General features: G+C 41.2%; 1 protein-coding gene and 1 non-coding gene across 10 annotated transcripts in view; one reads left to right on the top strand and one right to left on the bottom strand.

Moving 5' to 3' along the window:
• Positions 1-19758, top strand: part of HECTD4 (HECT domain E3 ubiquitin protein ligase 4) — a 183147-nt gene that overhangs the window by 109181 nt on the left and 54208 nt on the right. For all 9 annotated transcript variants that reach the window (XR_009055223.1, XM_057747155.1, XM_057747153.1 and 6 more), the window contains exons 30-44: positions 256-391; positions 485-626; positions 716-882; positions 3744-3890; positions 4639-4823; positions 6455-6608; positions 7500-7780; positions 8004-8193; positions 9435-9516; positions 10465-10667; positions 13421-13556; positions 14361-14543; positions 15007-15171; positions 15571-15740; positions 16645-16760. Coding sequence is in view for 8 of the 9 variants with exons in the window: in XM_057747155.1 (XP_057603138.1) it covers positions 256-391; positions 485-626; positions 716-882; positions 3744-3890; positions 4639-4823; positions 6455-6608; positions 7500-7780; positions 8004-8193; positions 9435-9516; positions 10465-10667; positions 13421-13556; positions 14361-14543; positions 15007-15171; positions 15571-15740; positions 16645-16760 (2457 nt within the window). In the remaining variant the exon portion in view is untranslated. The remainder of the gene's footprint in view (positions 1-255; positions 392-484; positions 627-715; positions 883-3743; positions 3891-4638; positions 4824-6454; positions 6609-7499; positions 7781-8003; positions 8194-9434; positions 9517-10464; positions 10668-13420; positions 13557-14360; positions 14544-15006; positions 15172-15570; positions 15741-16644; positions 16761-19758) is intronic.
• On the bottom strand, positions 6080-6211 carry LOC130859712 (small nucleolar RNA SNORA72). Its single transcript, XR_009055270.1, has one exon. It is a non-coding gene; the product is annotated as a small nucleolar RNA SNORA72 (small nucleolar RNA).

The raw sequence follows: 19758 nt of genomic DNA, 5'->3' as shown, positions 1-19758 counted from the left end.
TAAAAAGAGTTTACTTCTTCAGCTAAAGTAATTTTCAACCTTAATATTTGAGGATTTAAACCTGACTATTCAAGATTTTTAAAAGTTGGCCTAAACATCCTCTGTGTGCTGTGCCAGCTGGCCTGGTGGCCGATCTCATGGAAGGCGAAGATCCTCTTAGACAGTTTAGTAGTTCTTGTTACTTTTCGCTGCGGCTGCCATCCTCAGCAAATAGGATAGCAGGTATGTCAACCTTTTTCTTCCTTTCCGTTCCAGCTTGTAAATCAGCCTCTGAAACAAAGGTGATATCTCATGCTGTGCGGCAGCCTGTTTTCCTTCGCAGCATGTCAGCTCCTTCTGACCTGGAAATGATTGGTAATGAAGATTTGGAATTTACTAGAGCAAATCAGAGGTAAATTGCTGATGGCCAAGGTCGGATTCCCACGTGCAGCTGAACGCGTCCATCACGACAGGCTCCCTGAGCGGGTTTCTTATTTGGCCGTAGGCGGCGCCACGTGACCAGCCACCGCAGCAGCTCCTTCACGCTCCTGCAGTCATTGGCCACCGAGGACAGCAGGGACAAGCCCACCTACAGCGTCCTGCTGGGGCAGCTGTTTGCTTTCATCGGCACCAACCCTGACCAAGCTGTACGTCACATTTTGCCGACCACAGATGAATAGCACGAGGGGTCCTATGACAGCAGGCGTCAGGGGCACTTCCTTCTCATGCGTTTCAGGTGTCCAGCAGCAGCTTCCTTTTGGCCGCGCAGACAAGGTGGCGGCGGGGAAACACTCGCAAGCAGGCCCTGGTGCACATGCGGGAATTGCTGACGGCTGCCGTGCGAGTCGGGGGAGTGACGCACCTTGTGGGTCCAGTGACTATGGTCCTTCAAGGAGGACCCAGGTCAGTTGTTTCTGTTAGTGTATACTGTCCTGTCTGGAATGGGCAAAAGCCATTCGAAAGATTACTCTTGGGGCCAGGTCTTAGACAGTGGTAAATTTTTTTGTTTTTTGGGCACACGGGCTTAGTTGCTCCGTGGCATGTGGGATCTTCCTGGAGCTGGGATCGAACCCGTGACCTCTGCATTGTCAGGCGGATTCTTAACCACTGCGCCACCTAGGAAGCCCTGACGGTGGTATTTTAATGTTGTCCCTTAAAATAATATATTGTTATAAAACTGGCACATGATTTAATTTAAAAATTCAGCACACATAACAGAAAGTAAAAGTCTCCTTACTCACCTTCCCTTCCTAAATTCCACTCTGTTCATTAAGAGCTTGTTGTATCAACTAGACCTACATAAATAGCTATTTCATTCTCTTAAGTGTGTGTGTGATTTTTTAAAAATTCAGTTCAGATTGTATTATACATGCCTTATTGTAATCAGCTGTTTACCTCAATATATCTTGGATAGCTGTATCTTTTCATGTTAATATGTATAGATCTGCTTTATAGCTTTTAAGAACTTCATGGACCTCCATTGTATGGATGGCTATATTTTCTTTAACTCACCCGCTGCTGATGGACACGTAGGTTTATTTGCTGTTTCTTTCTCTCTTTCATTCTCCCTCTCCGTCCTTTCTTCCATCCTTCCTTTCTTCCTTCTTTCTGTTTTTTTTTTCTTTTGCATCAACAATAGTGCTTCAGTCAACAATCTTATATACCTATTTTTGTATACTTTTGTGCTTATTTTTATTAGATCAAATTTCTAAAAACGTAGTTGTAGATACTTCAAAGATGGGTTTATAACTAATTTGTGAGGAGTTTTTCTATTCTAGTGCCCTACTGGGCTTCAGAGATATTCAGATAGAAATAGAAGAGCATTCTCTACAAGGACTGGACTAGAACGGTTGGAGGCTGCTTGTGCCTCCTAACAGCTCTGAGGAATTCTGGCCAAGAAGCAGAGGCAATGGCTGGAGGAAGATGAGAACTAAGAGCTAGCGTGTATCTTGAGAAATTTCTGTGTCAGTCAGGAGAAGCCAGGTTATTCTTTGGAAACAAACAACTCCAGAATCTCAGTGGCTTAAAGAAACAAAATTTTTGGTTCTTGCTCGTGTCCACCACAGGTCCATCTTGGCCCATGGTAATCACAGAGAGCCCAGGACAGAGGAGGAGACCACCATCTCGAAAGCTGTCAGGCCCCTTGTCAGAGCTCAGGGTCACTGGTCAGACTAGTCACACGCCCACCCAACCGCAGGGGTGCCCAGAAGGCATAGTGAGTAACACTAGTGACTCCCTCTTACTTCCAGAGTATTTACTCTGTAACACTGGCAGCATTTTTCCTTTTCCCTCATGACATTACATTTCCCTCGTGACGTTATTAATGCCATGTGTCAGGCGTCTAAAAAAAAAAATGTGAAAAATTCCAAAGTATAAAATAAAAATCACCTGTAAATCCAGCATCCTAAAATAAAACCTATTAACGTTTTAGTGTTTTTGTTCAGTCTTTATTCTAACTGTAGCAATCTCCTGTGATGTTTTAGTGCTTGGATAGCACTGCATCATATTCCTGAACCTTTATTAAGCCAATTTCCTATTTTTAAGCCTTAGTTTTAATTTATTTTTGCTATTACAAACCACATTATGTTGTATATCCTTGTAGATAAATCCGATAGTTCCCGTTTTCAACTAACATTAATTGCTATAGAATCTATCCCAGGTTGTGTTTTTACATTGGGAAAGTCTTATGTCCCAACTGGATTCTCATAATCAGAGTGTGAACTTGCAAAGGACACTTAGCTAATCTGTTTGTGTCTTGGTTTTCTTACGAGTGCAGTTGGATTTACAGTATTCAGTGCTGCATGGAATGTTCTAGGTGTGTCAAATGAATGGTTTCATTATTAAGTAAGTTTGGGAAACGTTGGGTGCCATTCTCTTGCTCCTAGAGATATGAAAGAATTTAACCTTAAAGGTTTTTTTTTTAAAATTTTTCTAGTAGTCACATTTTTATTTATTTATTTATTTATTTATTTATTTATTTATTTATTTATTTATGGGCTGCATTGGGTCTTCGTTGCTGCACACAGGCTTTCTCTAGTTGCAGCAAGCGGGGGCCACTCTTCATTGTGGTACACGGGCTCCTCATTGCTGTGGCTTCTCTTTTTGCGGAGCACGGGCTCTAGGCTCATGGGCTTCAGTAGCTGTGGCTCACAGGCTCTAGAGTGCAGGCTCAGTAGTTGTGGCGTGCGGGCTTAGTTGCTCTGTGGCACATGGGATCTTCCCAGACCAGGGCTTGCCTGTGTTCTCTGCATTGTCAGGCGGATTCCAACCACTGTGCCACCAGGGAAGTCCCTAAAGGTTCTGAGTAGTCCTGTAGTGGGGAATCCTGCTTACCTTTACCTAATGTAAGATTTCCCAGATTTTTTTTTCTTTTTTTCTTTTTTTTTAATATTCATTTGGTTGCACTGGGTCTGAGTTGTGGCATGCAAACTCTTAGCTGTGGCACGTGGGATCTGGTTCCCTGACCAGGGATCGAACCCAGGCCCCCTGCTTTGGGAACGTGGAGCCTTAGAGACTGGACCACCAGGAAAGTCCCTCTCAGACTTTTCTTGAGTGTGGGCATTGTCTTTGAGGCACACATAGGAATCCCGCACAGCAGCCTTCTGTGATCCTGCAGTTTGGGAAGCACTCACCTCCAGGATTCCTTCAGTTCTGGATTCATCTAGACAGTCTTGGGTTTCTCAGAAGAACTCTCCTGCTCTTGTGTTCACTATTGCTGTTCTTGACATGGTTGAGGAAGCCTGAGCTTTGGTTCTGTTCCCTAGAATTGAAGAACTAACCTGTGGAGGGATGGTTGAGCAGGTCCAGGAAGCCTTTGGCGAGACCATGACCTCTGTTGTGTCTTTGTGCGCCCGTTATCCTATTGCATGTGCAAATAGCATCGGACTCTTGTGTACCATACCTTACACCAGGTAAGCAAGGACATGCTTTTAATTGTGTGTGAGTTACACCACAATGTAGTTGATTAAATAGAAGTATTTGTAATAAGTTGGATATTTTGGTTTTGATTATCCGGTGACACTATCACTCTGATTAAATGAGCTTGTCTCCTGACGGACACTTAAAGGTACTGTGTAAATTCCTTGTTGAATTCCTACATGATGACACGTGGATCCACATTAGGGATTATATTACATTGTCAAAATGGAGAAGTTTGAAGGAAAGAATTAGGTCCCTAGGAAATTACTTATATATTGAGCAAAATTTTTTGCCTTTGCACATTTACTTGATTAATAGTTTGAAGATGTCAAGAATTCATGAAGTCATTCTTTGAATTCCCTTATGATAAAATGTATTTTTTTCTATTGTGTTGGCCAAAAAGTTCATTCAGTTAGTGAATACAGTGTTCAATAAAATTCTTGGTGAAAATGAAAAATGTGTCTTTTATTTTTATGGAAAACCAAACGAACTTTTTGGCCAACCCAATATTACGGTAACCTTGTGTTGATTCCATCGATTTTTACTTTGCTGTTCTGTATGAACTAACCAGATCACTCTAAAAAATGTCTGTGTTGAGTTATACATTGGTATCCTAAGTTGTAGACAAAGAACTATACCAACATGTTTTATGGCCCTTTGATAACCTGAATCTTACGTGAGAAGTTCCTAAGGGCTGGTCAGTTATGTTTCTCTCATTCAACCCTTTTCTGCCTGGCGCAGGAGTGAGGAGAAGTGCCTGGTGCGCAGTGGCCTTGTTCAGCTCATGGATCGACTGTGTAGCTTGAGCAGTCAGACCGAGTCCAGCTCCAGTGAGAAACAAACCAAGAAGCAGAAGGTGGCCACCATGGCGTGGGCAGCCTTCCAGGTGCTTGCCAACCGCTGCGTTGAATGGGAAAAAGAAGAAGGTGAGGAGCAGAATTCCTTTCTAGGGCTCATTGATTTCTTCTTTGACGTGTTTATGTATTAAGTATTTGTGCTAGATAGGGGAAAGAAAAGCTATATGAAATTACATAACTAGATTGGTTTAATCAATTAGAATTTCATGGCTCTGTGAGACCATCAGCATGGTTCTATGAAAATTTATCACTACTCTATGACAGTAAACAGTATCCTAACCTGGAGGACATCATGCTACGTGAAATAAGCCAGACACAGAAAGACAGATACTGCAGTGATCTCACTTATATGTGGAATCTAAAAAATCCAAACTCATAGAAATAGTAGAACAGTGGTTGCCAGGGTTAGGGGCAGGGGGAAACACGGAGATGTTGTTCAAAGGGACAGATTGTCACTGATGAGTACATTCTGGAGATCTCATGCGCAGCATTGTGATTAGAATTAATTATACTTTATACTTGAAAGTTGCTGAGAGAATAAATCTGTGTTCTTACCCTCTCCCCACACACAGAAAGGTAACTATGGGAGGTGATGGATGTATTCACTAACTTGATTTTGGTAATCATTTCACAGTGTATATGCATATTAAATCATCATGTTGTATACCTTTTTAAAAATTCACGTTCTACAATCTGAATATGTACAATTTTTATTTGCTAATCACACCTTCAGTAAAGCTGAGGGGGCTGGGGAGGAACGATAACCACCTGAAGGAGTACAGTAACCCCAGGAAACTGAAGACCTCTTTCATTTCCTTCTTGTCAACACTGCCAATAACCAGTATTTTATAACTATAAATGGAGTACAACCTTTAAAAATTATGTCACTATATTATACACCTGTAACTTATATTGTACATTAGTTATGCTTCACTAAAAAAAAAAAAAACAACAAGATGTTTTTATCACAGTAAAATGGTGATTCTTCCTTGTTAATCAAAGTATGTTCTTGGATTTTGTGTGGATTAATTATATTCAGAGTTTGTTTTTTTTTAAAGCAAGCTCTGGCCAGTCTTATTAAAGAAAAATTGTGCGTGATTTACTTTTCACCAGTCTATTCTGGCATGCTTCTAATGATATCAGAATCACATAGGAAATAAAACAGTACTTTTACAGTTCACTTAATGGCAACTGGTAATCATCAAATTAGCAATGGTTATCTTCAAAAGTTATTACACTAGCTGTGCTGCCATTTCTCAAGGTTGATCAGATACCTAGAGTCACAGACATTTCCCATATAAGATTCATCGTATAAATCGGACTTGGTTTATCACCAGCATTTATAAAACCAGATCTAGGAAAAGAACTAGGTCTGGGGACACATGCATGGTCTTAATATAGCGAATGTTTAGCCTGCCCTGATTATTACAAAATCAGAACAGCGGGAATATTCGCAGTATATTCAGTTTTAATTAAGAATGTCTTTCCCCAACATTGAATCATTTTTCAAGTTACTGTTACCTTCTTTATGCGCAGTTGTTGTCTAATGAGGAGACACTAATTGGATGGCTAACGAAATACTGAACAGGTTAAAGAAAAATTGGGCAAAGGGAGGACTTTAATGCAGACTCACCACACCTGCAGACGCCCCACGTCTTCCTGGGGTTTTCAGTGCGCTTTTTCTTTCTTGAACTCTGAAGGCGGCTCCACAGAGGCTGTGCACTCGGGTCTGGCCCGTCAGGTGTCCAGCCTTCTCACTAACCACCTCGCCCGAGCCACTGAGTGCTGTGGCAACCAGGCTGCCGGGAACGATGCCCTCCAGGACGTGCTGAGTCTTCTCAATGACCTCTCGAGGTACGGAAGGCCCAGCTGGAGCTGTGGATGAGGTGGCTTTTCCTTTGAGTGATTGGGGTTCCTTTGGTGGTGGGGGGTTTTGTCTTTAGAAACATCTAAATTACTAGGCCATCCTGACATGCTCCTGCCTCAAGGAAAATAGTAGAGAATAAAGTCATTGAAAAATAGCATTTAGTTTCAACATGTGAAAATGTATTTAGGTGAATATCTACATCATAAAATAACATATTGTCATTTGCTTCAGTACTTTGCTGGCAACAGCTGCTAGCCTTTTGAGTCAGTACAATTGCATTCAGTAACAAAACATCTTTACCTTCATTACAGCAAGATAAAAGAACAATCCGCCAGGACCTATAATTAATTCTCCTTCTCATGCTGTGTCTTTAAAAGAAGATATTCTGTGGAAGTCTAATGGTGTGTGAGCTGTGAGGCCCACAAAAGCTTGTCCACATAAGGCCGCTTATTCTTTGGTTTCTGCTGACATGTAACAAGTTCATCTGTGGCAGATCACAGAGTCTTGAGGCCTGGACAACACTGTATGATATCTTTGGCCTTGAAACACATCTTGAAAAGGAATAAGAGACTAAACTAAAAGCCTCCTAGCTTGGGTTTCTGAGTCTCGGTTCTCTGTGAATCGTGCTGAACTATAGGTTCTCCATTAAGTAAATGTCAGCAATCAAAATATTCAAAAATCTTTTAAAGTATTGTTGGTCATTAGATGTTTACAAAAAACCTTAGTTATCCTTCATGAAAACATATTGCCAAATCTGTGTCTTCCTCATGAAATCTGAAGTCATCAGTTTGCGTAACCTCATGTGGGGAACTCTTGCTTCTGAATTTCTGTAGCTCAACATTCTCAGCACGGTGGCCCTTTTCTTCCTCCTTCTGCAGGAGTCACATAGGTAAAGCCATCCTGAGCCAGCCAGCTTGTGTGTCCAAACTCCTCTCCCTGCTGCTTGACCAGCGCCCGTCCCCCAAGCTGGTTCTTATCATTCTTCAGCTGTGCCGGGCGGCGCTTCCGCTGATGAGCGTAGAGGACTGTGGGAACGTGGAGCTCCCGCCCTGGAGCTACTCCGTCCCCTCCCTAAACAGCGAGCAGGAGGATCCCAGTGACCCAGCGTCCAAGATCGCCTCGTTGCTCTTAGCAAAGCTGGCAGATTATGTGGTCCCAGGTGAGCAGCCTCCTGGACGGGAGAATAGCACCAAGGCGCTCACTTCCTGTGGACCGAGCTTCCCCTTGTCCGTGACTGAAGCTGTGCCTCCTGTGATAAAGGGGAGAGAAAGGGGAGAAGGGACAGAGCAGGAGAGAGGGAGGAAGAGCGATTCCAAAGCCAGTACTTTCCCTGTAAAGGGGAGCTGCACAAACAACTTCGCAATTTTTCTGTTCCCTTAAAGGATGTCAGACAGTCCTATCTCCAACCGCTTCCGAACCTGACACCACATTGACAAAAACCAGCCCCAAGAGTTCCTTAAAAGGAGATAAAGATCCTGGAGAAGAGAGTGAAGCAGTGGATGGCAAGCTTTCCATCTTTATCCACAAGCGGGAAGACCAGTCGTCCCATGAAGTTCTCCAGCCATTACTAAGGTGATGATTGTAGTAGCTGCATGCCATCGAGCACTAGCCATGCGGGCACTGTGCTGAGTAAGCCCCTTGCAGATATCAACTGTCTCAGCCCTCTTAACGCCCCTAAGAGGCAATCACTGTTACTGTCATCCCTGTCATTACCTGTGGAGAAACTGAGGCTGAGCTGAAATGTAGACACAGGTCCCTCTGACCGCAGAACCCAAACTTTTAACCACAACTCGGTACTGTCTCTCCAGACCCAACAGAGTGAAAGCCCTGTTGAGAAGGTATCGTTTGTGTCCGACGAAGTCTGCAGTGTGACCTGGGCTTTGAGAAGGAATGATGTAGCTTGGTTTTCAGTTATTGGCATCCTTCAGCCATGAGTAAATTTAGGGATACCATGGACTGTGAGGTGAAGAAATAAAAAACTTTTTTTAAAGCTTTATTTAATCGAAGCATGAATGGTATGATTGCTCAACAAGGAAGTAAAAATATAATTCCTGTCCAGAGATTGCAGACCTACAGGCCCCTGTTAGTAGAATCCAGGACAAGGGGAAGGTTGCACGGAACACAAAGGAATTTAGAAGGGATGTTTATGTCTCAGATGGAAGAGTCCTCTCTTAAAGTAAATGACTGAATGATGGCGTCATCATAATTGGTCCCTTGTCTGCCATCGAGGCAACCGAAAGCACTGCTGGGCTCCTGGCATAGACTAAGCGGGGTCAGGGCAAGTCAGCACGTAGATGGAGAAATTTCCAAGAAACATTCCCGACCACTGTGAAATGTCGTAGTACAAATTTGGTGAAAGACTTTTTTTGAGAGCCAGGTTTAGGAGGCAGGGGGAGCTGAATTGTTGGAAAGGAAGAGCCAGTCGTTCACACCAAGGCACCAATCCAGGCTGTCGTCATTATAAAATCCCCTCACTTTGGGATTTAGATCACATGCTGAGGCCTCCTGTGTGCCGGCCTTCTTTTTATTTTAGGTTCAGCTTGTCACTTTGTTCAGCCCTTTAGTTTGTCATTTTCGTGCAAGTTTTTAAATATCATAACGCTAAAAAAAATTGTTGTTTTGACCCCTAAAAGTGCTATAATTAAGCAATAAAGAATCATTTCCTTTTGAAAAATGGAGTCTTACTGTGGATTTTAAAAGCCTGGTGTAGCATGTAATGGTGGCCTGACCGTTACCGGGTTGCCTCCTGGCCTGCAGCCACACCTGTGACCATGCCTGTAAGATCGTTGCCTCTCTCTGCCTTCCCATTTTAGTAGCTCAGAAGGACGGCCTTTCCGACTTGGTACTGGTGCCAACATGGAGAAAGTTGTGAAAATGGACCGAGACATGACAAAGGTAACCCTAATGTGGAAGACGCCCAGGCATCAGGTTTTCACGAGAAATTTTTTTTTTAAATGTCAGGTTACCCCAGGGAGAGAAATTGAAGTCAGTGGCTTAACTGAAGCTATGTTCAAGAGTGCTAGTCAAAATCAGTGTATCATTCACGTTAAAATGTAGAGGAGAACTCCTGGTTTTGACCTAGAAATTTTCTTAGCTCTGTTAAGAAAGTTCTGCAGCCTAAAAATACCTTAAAAGTGATCATAGGGTAAAAGGTTAAAAGAGTAATAATAGATAATAAGAAATAAAGACAAGTAGCCCATGAAGATATAAAAATATGCCCAGGCTCACAGATTACATAATAAATAAATAAAGGGGAGGAATAAAAACAATAGTAGTGTATCATTTTTACCTGCCGCACTGATAAAGTTACGACTGATGGTACCCGTTATTGCCAAGGTGAAGGTAAATAAGCATTTTCAAGTATCCAGAGAAGAGACAAGCCTGTTCTTGGCAGTTCTGTTTCTGCAAAACAAAATGGAATCCATGTACCCGTAAATCGGGGATTTGTTAAATTATTACATTCATCTTATGAAATACTGTACAACTATAAAAAATAATCAGGTAGGTCTATATATATACAGACATGTATATTCATGATATTATATGGTATCAGGTTCATACCAATGATAAACATTCATGATGTTTTGATAACTGATAAAATGAAATCAAAACTGTGTGTAGAATGACCTGTGATTATGTATGTCAGAATCTGCACGGAAAAAATTCTGGAGGACTAACGATGATCTCTGACTGGGTGAGGACAAGAGATGTTTGTGGAGATTTAACTTTCTACATGTAGTATTTTAATATTTGACTTTATAAAAATGAGCCTGGATTGGGGGAAACAGATTTTTTAGAGAAGAGTGAAAGGAATATCATGAATGTCTTTAAACTGATCCCCAGGGCGGCTGCTGTGAGGTGATTACAGAGGAGGCGGCAGCTGCTCTGCGAAAAGCAACCAAGTGGGCACAGTCAGGCCTCATCGTCAGCATCGGGCCACCCGTGGAGTCACTCAGCCCGGAGACTGTCAGTGGCCTGTCCACTGGGGACAAGAAGAAAACCGCCCAAACCTCCATTTGCCGAGAGAGGAACTCTGAACTTGCCAGGTAAAACCTTTCACAGGGTAGAAGCTGTCCGCACCCTTCTCAGACTTACTTTATAAAGGGTTTGCTTTGAGGGTTTTAGTTTTATATCCTCCCCTTGACCTGCTGGAAATGAGGACTGGGGGCTTAAAATACCCACCCATTGTTGTAGTTGCTCCCAAAGTCGAGTCAGCAAGTGATGACCATCCAGGTGGATTTGAGGTTGTGAGGGACGAATAGGGAGGCCCTCCAGGCTGAGTGGACATCTGTAGCTGGAGGGTTGTTTTTCTGAGAAAGGCCACCACCAGGAACACCAGCTAGTTTTTTTGTTGTTGTTGTTGTTGTTGTTTTTTGGGGGGTACACCAAGTTCAATCATCTGTTTTTATACACATATCCCTGTATTCCCTCCCTCCCTCGACTCCCCCCCCACCCTCCCTCGAGTCCCCCCCACCCTCCCCGTCCCACTCCTCTAAGGCATCTTCCATCCTCGAGTTGGACTCCCTTTGTTATACAACAACTTCCCACTGGCTATCTGTTTTACAGTTGGTAGTATATATGTGTCTGTGCCACTCTCTCACTTCGTCTCAGCTTCCCCTTCACCCCCCGCCGCCTCCCAAACCTCGAGTTCTCCAGTCCATTCTCTGCACCTGCGTCCTTGTTCTTGTCTTGTCACTGAGTTCATCAGTACCATTTTTAGATTCTGTATATGTGCGTTAGCGTACAATATTTGTCTTTCTCTTTCTGACTTACTTCACTCTGTATGACAGACTGTAGGTCTATCCACCTCATTACATATAGCTCCATCTCATCCCTTTTTATATCTGAGTAATATTCCATTGTATATATATGCCACATCTTCTTTATCCATTCATTTGTTGATGGATATTTAGGTTGCTTCCATGTCCTGGCTATTGTAAATAGTGCTGCAATAAACATTATGGTACATGTTTCTTTTGGGATTATGGTTTTCTTTGGGTATATGCCCAGGAGTGGGATTACTGGATCATGTGGTAGTTCTATTTGTAGTTTTTTAAGGAACCTCCAAATTGTTTTCCATAGTGGCTGTACCAACTTACATTCCCACCAACAGTGCAGGAGAGTTCCCTTTTCTCCACACCCTCTCCAACATTTGTTGTTTCCAGATTTTGTGATGATGGCCATTCTGATTGGTGTGAGGTGATACCTCATTGTGGCTTTGACTTGCCTTTCTCTGATGATTAGTGATGTTGAGCATCTTTTCCTCTGTTTGTTGGCCATCTGTATGTCTTCTTTGGAGAAATGTCTATTTAGGTCTTCCGCCCATTTGTGGATTGGGTTATTTGCTTTTTTGGTATGAAGCTTCATGAGCTGCTTGTATATTTTGGAGGTTAATCCTTTGTCCGTTGTTTCATAGGCAACTATTTTTTCCCATTCTGAGGGTTGCCGTCTTGTCTTGTTTATGGCTTCTTTCGCTGTGCAAAAGCTTTTAAGTTTCATGAGGTCCCATTTGTTTATTCTTGATTTTATTTCCATGATTCTAGGAGGTGGGTCAAAAAGGATCTTGCTTTGATGGATGTCATAGAGTGTTCTGCCTATGTTTTCCTCTAGGAGTTTAATAGTGTCTGGCCTTACATGTAGGTCTTTAATCCATTTGGAGTTTATTTTTGTGTATGGTGTTAGGAAGTGTTCTAATTTCATTCTTTTACATGTTGCTGTCCAATTTTCCCAGCACCACTTATTGAAGAGGCTGTCTTTTTTCCATTGTATATTCGTACCTCCTTTGTCAAAGATAAGGTGCCCATATGTGTTTGGGCTTACTTCTGAGTTCTCTATTCTCTTCCATTGGTCTTCCTTTCTATTTTTGTGCCAGTACCATACTGTCTTGATCACTATGGCCTTGTAGTATAGTTTGAAGTCAGGAAGCCTGATTCCACCAACTCCATTTTTCCTTCTCAAGATTGCTTTGGCTATTTGGGGTCTTTTGCGTTTCCATACAAATCATAAGATTTCTTGTTCTAGTTCTGTGAAAAATGCCGTTGGTAATTTGATGGGGATTGCATTGAATCTGTAAATTGCTTTGGGTAGTACAGTCATTTTCACGATGTTGATTCTTCCAATCCAGGAACATGGTATGTCCCTCCATCTGTTTGTATCGTCTTTGATTTCTTTCAACAATGTCTTAAAGTTTTCTGCATACAGATCTTTTGCCTCCTTAGGCAGGTTTATTCCTAGGTATTTTATTCTTTTGGTTGCAATGGTGAATGGGAGAGTTTCCTTAATTTCTCTTTCTGCTCTTCCGTTGTTAGTGTATAGGAATGCAAGAGATTTCTGTGCATTAATTTTGTATCCTGCTACTTTACTTAACTCATCAATTAGTGCTAGCAGTCCAGCTAGTTTTTTTGAGTAGTAATAGGAATAAACTCTGGCCTTGCTGCCTTTACTTCATCCAAACAATATTTGTCACCATCCCAACTGTACACAGAAGCTTCTTTCTAGTCGGAGGAAGGATAAAGGCGTGTTGCCCCTGAGAAGTTTCTGTGAGGTTCTATGCTTGTCAGCCAGCGGCAGATGTAGTGTGGTCTCTTTCCTTGGTCGCGATGGTTTATACAGTTAAAGGTTTGAGGTCCATTGTTTCCAAGGCTTCTTCAGTTACCAGAAAGAATGGGGGTCACCAAAACTTACTTTTTCTAGTATTTATAACTAGAAAATGTTTCCAACTGGTGCCAAGCCTAAAGCCACTCCTCTGCCTTCTTCACCATCACTGGGCATCGACACTATTTCCTGTTGACACTTGCAGGACCGACCCCGTCCGCCCTTTCATCAGTGGGCATGTGGCGAACAGCATGGCTGCAGAAGTGATCGCCCTGCTTCACAGCTTGTTGATGGCGCCTGAGTCAAACGCTGCTCAAATATGGACCACGACAGCAGAGAAGGTTAGTACCCTGTTACTGCTTAAAGGAGGAAGCACGACAGAAGTTAATGTTCTGTTCTAGCAAGGGACATTTTAACAAAGAGAAAGTTCCCAAATTGGCCAGATATACTTGTTAACTGTGTTTCCCCTGATATTTGCTTCAATTTTGTAGTTTCAACTCTGTTAACCCACATCTCCTGTCAGTGCCAGTTCTGATTTCACAGAAGGCAGGCCCGTATTCTCAGGGAAAGAGTGGCACGCCTTGTTTCTCCTTGCTTGTGTTTGATTGGTGCCAACATTAGGAAGTCACGCAGCCTTGGTTTATTGGATTTGTTAAGTGTACTCACTAAGTCCTAGGGAGGCCTCTGTGTGGTTTACACTCCCCAAGTGCTCTGTCAGTAATGCATCTTTACAAACAAGAGTCCAGTTTCCTGAAAGCTAGAGTTTGGTAATCGATTTCCCTTTTCCCAGTCATTCTTCATGTGAACACCTTATAACATATCCTAAAGGTAATTGGGTGTTGAGATGTAGGCAGTATGCTGTTATGGTTTTCTTGCAGGTAAGTGTTTGCTTTCATTTAGGGGTTTTATTAACAGTGTTTGATTCTCCCATATTTTGAGGTTGTGTATTTCCAGTTCTGTCCAATTACATAAGGCAAATAGGCCAAGAGCATCAGTGGTCATACCTGATAATTATTTCATCCCTCCCATATCCGGAGTTCCTTTAGTACATGGGACCCAGGCACTGTTGTAGACACTGCCTCACCTTTAGTATCAAAATGACCAAAGCTTTAACTCCTACTGCATGGGCTGCTTCTTGTGTTTAGGTTCTGTCTCGTGCGCTGATGTACATTCCACAGTTGGGGAAATATGCAGAAAGCATTCTGGAAAATGGCAGCAGTAGTGGCAGAAAACTCGCGAAACTTCAGCGAATCGCCCGCCAGGCTGTCGCTGCACTATGTGCACTTGGAGGCTTCAAAGAGACAATCAAGATAGGGTCTGAGGTTCAGGTAACCAGCCACCATTTTCCTAAGTCAGCACTTTCCCCTGTATATAAGTACATTGATTAACTTATCATCTGTAAGACAGGCATCCACCCAGTTGGACAAAACTCCTTGTTCCGTCAAGCTAAGAAACTCGTGACTCCTAATCCACACTATGCTAGAGATTATTCAGATATTAGTACAATACTGTATAATGTTAACTACAATACTTGTGTCCTGCAGTGATGTTCGTATTGGCAATATTTTAGAATTGAACGTATAAGTTTATATCATATTGTGATCACCTTGATATAAGGTTTTAGGACCTATTATTTTAACTCACATTCAGGGCTTGGTATCTGCATTATAAGAAACTATTATTGTAATGCCAGTAATGCCAGCTGTAAATTTACCCTTCCCAGTTGTTGCATCAGATAATTGCTCACACCATCAGAGCTGGTAGGTAGTGCTAATCCATCTGTGTCTCTAGGTTTTAGGCAGAGGAATATCAGGAAGCATCGGAGCAGTGGCTTCTATCAACGAACAGGAAGGTATAGCTACAGTCAGATTCCCACCCATAGACTGTAGAAAGACTTCGCAAGCATCAGACACACTGACTATTCCATTGTCTAGACTTTGTGTTCCAAGATCAGAGGTAAGGTGATTTTTAAATACATCTTAAAATGTTACTGCAGGTGGTAACTATACTGTAGTAAATTATATGCACAGACACAGTACAGAAGCACAAGTATTTGGTTTTCTTAAATTTTACTTGTGATGTGTATTTACATATTGGGCATAATCATTTAATAGTAACATTTGTGTGAAAATTTTTACCTAGATGACAAAATTCATTTCTTTGATTACGAATATTCCACGGTGTATTGTATATTTAATTGTTTTGGTCTAGTTTGCAGTTTTCTATATGATGATTTGATTTTTTTTTTAACTGAAATTTTGAGAATTAACTCCAGGTGATAATAACACCCTCATTTCTTATAAACTAACTACTTGAATTTAACTTTTTGCCATGCTCCCCCCCCACCGCCATCAGGCATTGCCTCTTCATAAACTGTCCATTACTGAGAAGGTAGTACAGGCAGTCCAGTCCATGTTGCTTCCTCAGGAGGGAAGTCTCTCTATTCATACCTCACTTCCTGCAACAGGAGATGGGTCAGCTCCTGTGATGGCAGTCGTTCGGCTCCTGGCTGAAATAAGAACAAGGTGAGCACCCTCCAAAGATCCCCTAATGTGCTGAGGTGGTGCAGGCAGAGACAGGGGTCCTCCATGGGCCCCTCTACGCCAGGCATAGTGGGTCTGCAGTGTGAACTTCATACCAAACTGAGTAACAGAAACCATCCCCTTGTGCTATGTCTACTACAGTTTTTGTTGCATTCCCCAATTTCTGTACTTCGAAAAAAAGTTTAGCTGTTTCCCTAAGAAAATAAATAATCAAAATATGATTGATACATGGAGCGCATACATAAGGCTCCACTGATTTGCTTTGGTAAAAGAACTCTGTTCTGTCACAGGACTTCTTCTGCAATTTTGCCTTTTTTAAAGTGATTCAGACCACTTTAGTACTTATCTGTACCAAACGGCTGAGGAGAAAATTAGGGAATGCCCACAAGTGTAGGAGTTGGAAAGAAAATACATTTATTTCCAATTAAACAATAGCAATAAGTTTCTTTTGACAATGAAACTTGTCAGAAAGTTCTAATATGTGTTTTGAATCAGGTGAGAGAGATCAGCATAGAGGTTTCCCGAGCATTTGGACCTCTCTTGCTCCCAGAATGTTAATATTTCCCACGGAGCGCAGGTTAGGAGAAGCTGTTAAGAGATGGTGCCGGTTTCTCACCTGGCACTTGGTGTCTTCATTTAGGGAGACGGCAGCCATTTTTCCCTTTCCTGATTGTCCGCACAGTGTCAGCACTTACTATGCGGGAAAAGAGAAGTTAGTTGTACATTTCCCAACCAGTCCAGCTCAGAAAAAAAAAAAGCAAGAGGAATGGGGAGTTTGAACCTTGTTTAAATTGGGGATAAAATTGATTGAAATGTTTTTCACAGTTGACCTTTTAGAGAATGACCATTGATGACTCTGAAATATTGTAAATCTTTTAACATTAAGAGCATGCCTGGTCATGGCCCAGCTTTTAGAAGACAGCTTATTTTGTGAAGAATTCATACAGCAGTGTCCAGCAGCTGTTGAAGTTCTTAACCTAGTAGCCCAGGAATGCAGTGCTGGTAAGTACCTGTTACTTTCCTTTCTACCCTATCCTGTTGAGTTTTCTCAGCATATTTACGATTTGATAATGGAATGTTAACTGTTTTCATTTGCACATCCAACAACTGAGCTCTAAACACAGCACTTACCACAGTTTACTTTCATTTCAGATCTAGAAGTGTAAATAAAAACCTTCAGTATATGCCAACTGGGAAATCAGCATTTTTCAGTTTAACTTTATGACCACCGTGTCAGTGTTTTCTTTTCCCCATTCATATTTAGTTGCCTTTATTTCTCCACTAGAATTATTTATGAGCTGTCCTTAGGGCTGCAGATACTCTCTGACTATTGGCATTGGCCACATTTGAATTCAGAGTCAAGAATTTGCACTAACATCCATCTTTGTGTGTGTGTTTCTGCATGTCCTTGTGTGTGTTTATGGAAAAGTTCAAACAAATACAAAAATAGACTTTTTTGGTATAATGAACCCTCATGTTTCCATCGTCTAATGTCAACAGTTATCAACTCATAACCAATCCTGTCTCATCTATGCTGCACCCTCCTAGATTATTTTTAGGCAGATTTTTAGATAGTCTTTTATTTTATCCATAAATATTTTAGTATGTGTGTCAAAAATAAGAACTCTTAAAATAGCTACAATGTCATTATCTACATCTAAAAACTTTACGATAATTCTTGAGTATTATTAAATGTCAAGTCAGTGTTCAACTTTCTAATTTTCTCATAAAGTAATTTCTTGTTCTTACATTTGTTTATTTGAATCAGGATCCAAGTAAAGTTCATCCATTATAATTCATTGCTGCCTTCTAAATCTCTTTTAAAATATAGAGTCCCCTCCGTATCTTTTTTTTCCCTGGCAACTTATTTGTTGGAGAGTTTCCCACAGTCTGGATTTTTCCAGTTATATCCTGTGGTGTCATTTAATGTGTCCTTTTGTCCTTGAATTTCCTGTAAATTGATAGTTGGCTTGGGTGTTTTTAAGTGAAAATTTACCCTTTATCCCCAAGGATACAGTTGGACTGTAAGTGTAATTGTTCACTGTTAGATTGGCACTTCTCCAACGCTCTAGTACTAGCATTTTCATAAACTATAAGCAAGAAGTGGATATTTTTACCTTCCTTAATGGTTTTAGTCTTATGCTTTTTTTTTTTTTTTTGGTCCTTTTTGTCATCTATGTTATTTACAGCCTCTCATGCTGTTTGCTTTTGTCAGTAACTCTTTAATCTCTTTTCTGTTCTTAAATTTTTGTCCTTTTTCACGTGGCAGTGATTTCTGTTGGTTTGCTTTCATTCTTTGTCTTCGTTCTATATCTGTTTTGCTTCTCAGATCTGCTTTCCTTAATAAGCACAGCAGTGTGGAGCCAGCAACCGTTAAAAAACCTCAGAGAGGCCCCAAGAAAAGAGAAAAAGAACAAAAGAAAAGGAGTTTGTTTGCTCGGCTTCTCAGGCTAAATTACCTGTGACTAAATACTTGCTTATAATTTACTTTTGTACTTGTGGTAGGTAGCTCCCTGCCTCTGCTTTTCAATCTTCTTGGCTTAGGTTGTATCCTAAGACTTATTTGACTGATTTTAGCAAGCGTATAACTTGCTGAATGAATCACTTACTCTTCTGTAGGACTCTTTCTGAGTATCTTTTATACATTTTATAGAATAAAGGGGTCTTATTCTGTGAAATTAACTTTGGTACTTAATGTACAAGCCAGGAATTGTAATAATTTAGAGCAAATGGTTTCAATAATAACCCACCTAGCCCATTTTTTTATGTGGAAAAGAACCCTGTGGTAACAAAGAGTTGGAAAGAAACGTGTGGGAAGTTCTTAATTCATTGCTACAAAAGAGGAGACTATGAGCTTATACACAGTGATTTATATTCTAAAATAGTGTCCTGTGTCAAGTTTAACAGTCCTTAATAACTCACTTATCAGATTACCAGAAAGAGTGCTGAGGTTTAATGTAGATCTCCAAGTTTGCTGATTCCTGAGTCATTTACCTGTACTTAAACAAAACAAAACAAAACAAAACCGTATATCCGAATTACTTTTCAACACAATGGTGGATTCTTTTATAGCCTGCTAGGGAGTCATAGCCTGTGCTCAGAAGAAATGCTGTTTAATAAATGAGATTCAAGGTGGTAGGTAGAAGAGAAAGAGTTCTTTAATTTTATTTTTTAATGTATCAAGATTTTTAAATTTCATGTATGAAAATATCATAAAATATGTAGGCAATAATATATTGATTCTCTAAAATGAAAATTTTTTCACTGAATTCCATTTATTATTTTACTTCATCTGGGATGAACTAAGCCACACGCCTGGCCATTGTAATGTTAACTTACTCATAGCTAAATTTTATAGCTTCTCTAACCCAGGGAAAAGAGTACCTAATTCCATTTGCTCTAGGAAGATAGCGCTACAGAGCTTTTTCTCATAAAGAAATATTCCTGGGGACTTCCCTGGTGGTCCAATGGCTAAGGCTCCATGCTCCCAATTCAGGGGGCTCTGGGTTTGATCCCTGGTCAGGGAACTAGATCCCATGTACCGCAACTAAAGATCCCGCATGCTACAACCAAGACCCGACACAGCCAAATAAATAAATATTAAAAAAAAAAAGAGAAGAAAGAAAGAAGTATTCCTGAGGAGTTAACTGGATCCCTTGGCTGAGACAGCATAGGAAACAGATTGTGAAACTGAAGAAAAGACATATAGAAACCAAAAAAATTCTCAACCTTTTTTATGCTCTTACAGCAGCCAGAATCTCTCAGATTTCCTCTTCTCTCTCCTTCCTAAATGTACACAATTCCCTGAGTCAGAGGTTCTCACGCTTGGAAAGTCTGAGATAAGAATCTCTGGGAGACAAGTTTAAAATGCTTTCCAAGCTCCACCACAAAGTTAGGAGTCAAGGGTGGGCCTGGGCAGTTGTGACACAAGTGGCCCTCACCCCACACATGAAGAAACTGCTCTGAGTTTTGCCCTGACCCACCTTCTTTGCTGTATCTG

The sequence above is a fragment of the Hippopotamus amphibius genome, chromosome 8 (genome assembly GCF_030028045.1).
Source record: "Hippopotamus amphibius kiboko isolate mHipAmp2 chromosome 8, mHipAmp2.hap2, whole genome shotgun sequence".
In the NCBI taxonomy this organism is placed as follows: Eukaryota; Metazoa; Chordata; class Mammalia; order Artiodactyla; family Hippopotamidae; genus Hippopotamus; species Hippopotamus amphibius.
The sequence above is the reverse complement of the archived record's forward strand: the minus strand, read 5'-3'. Positions and strand labels throughout refer to the sequence as shown.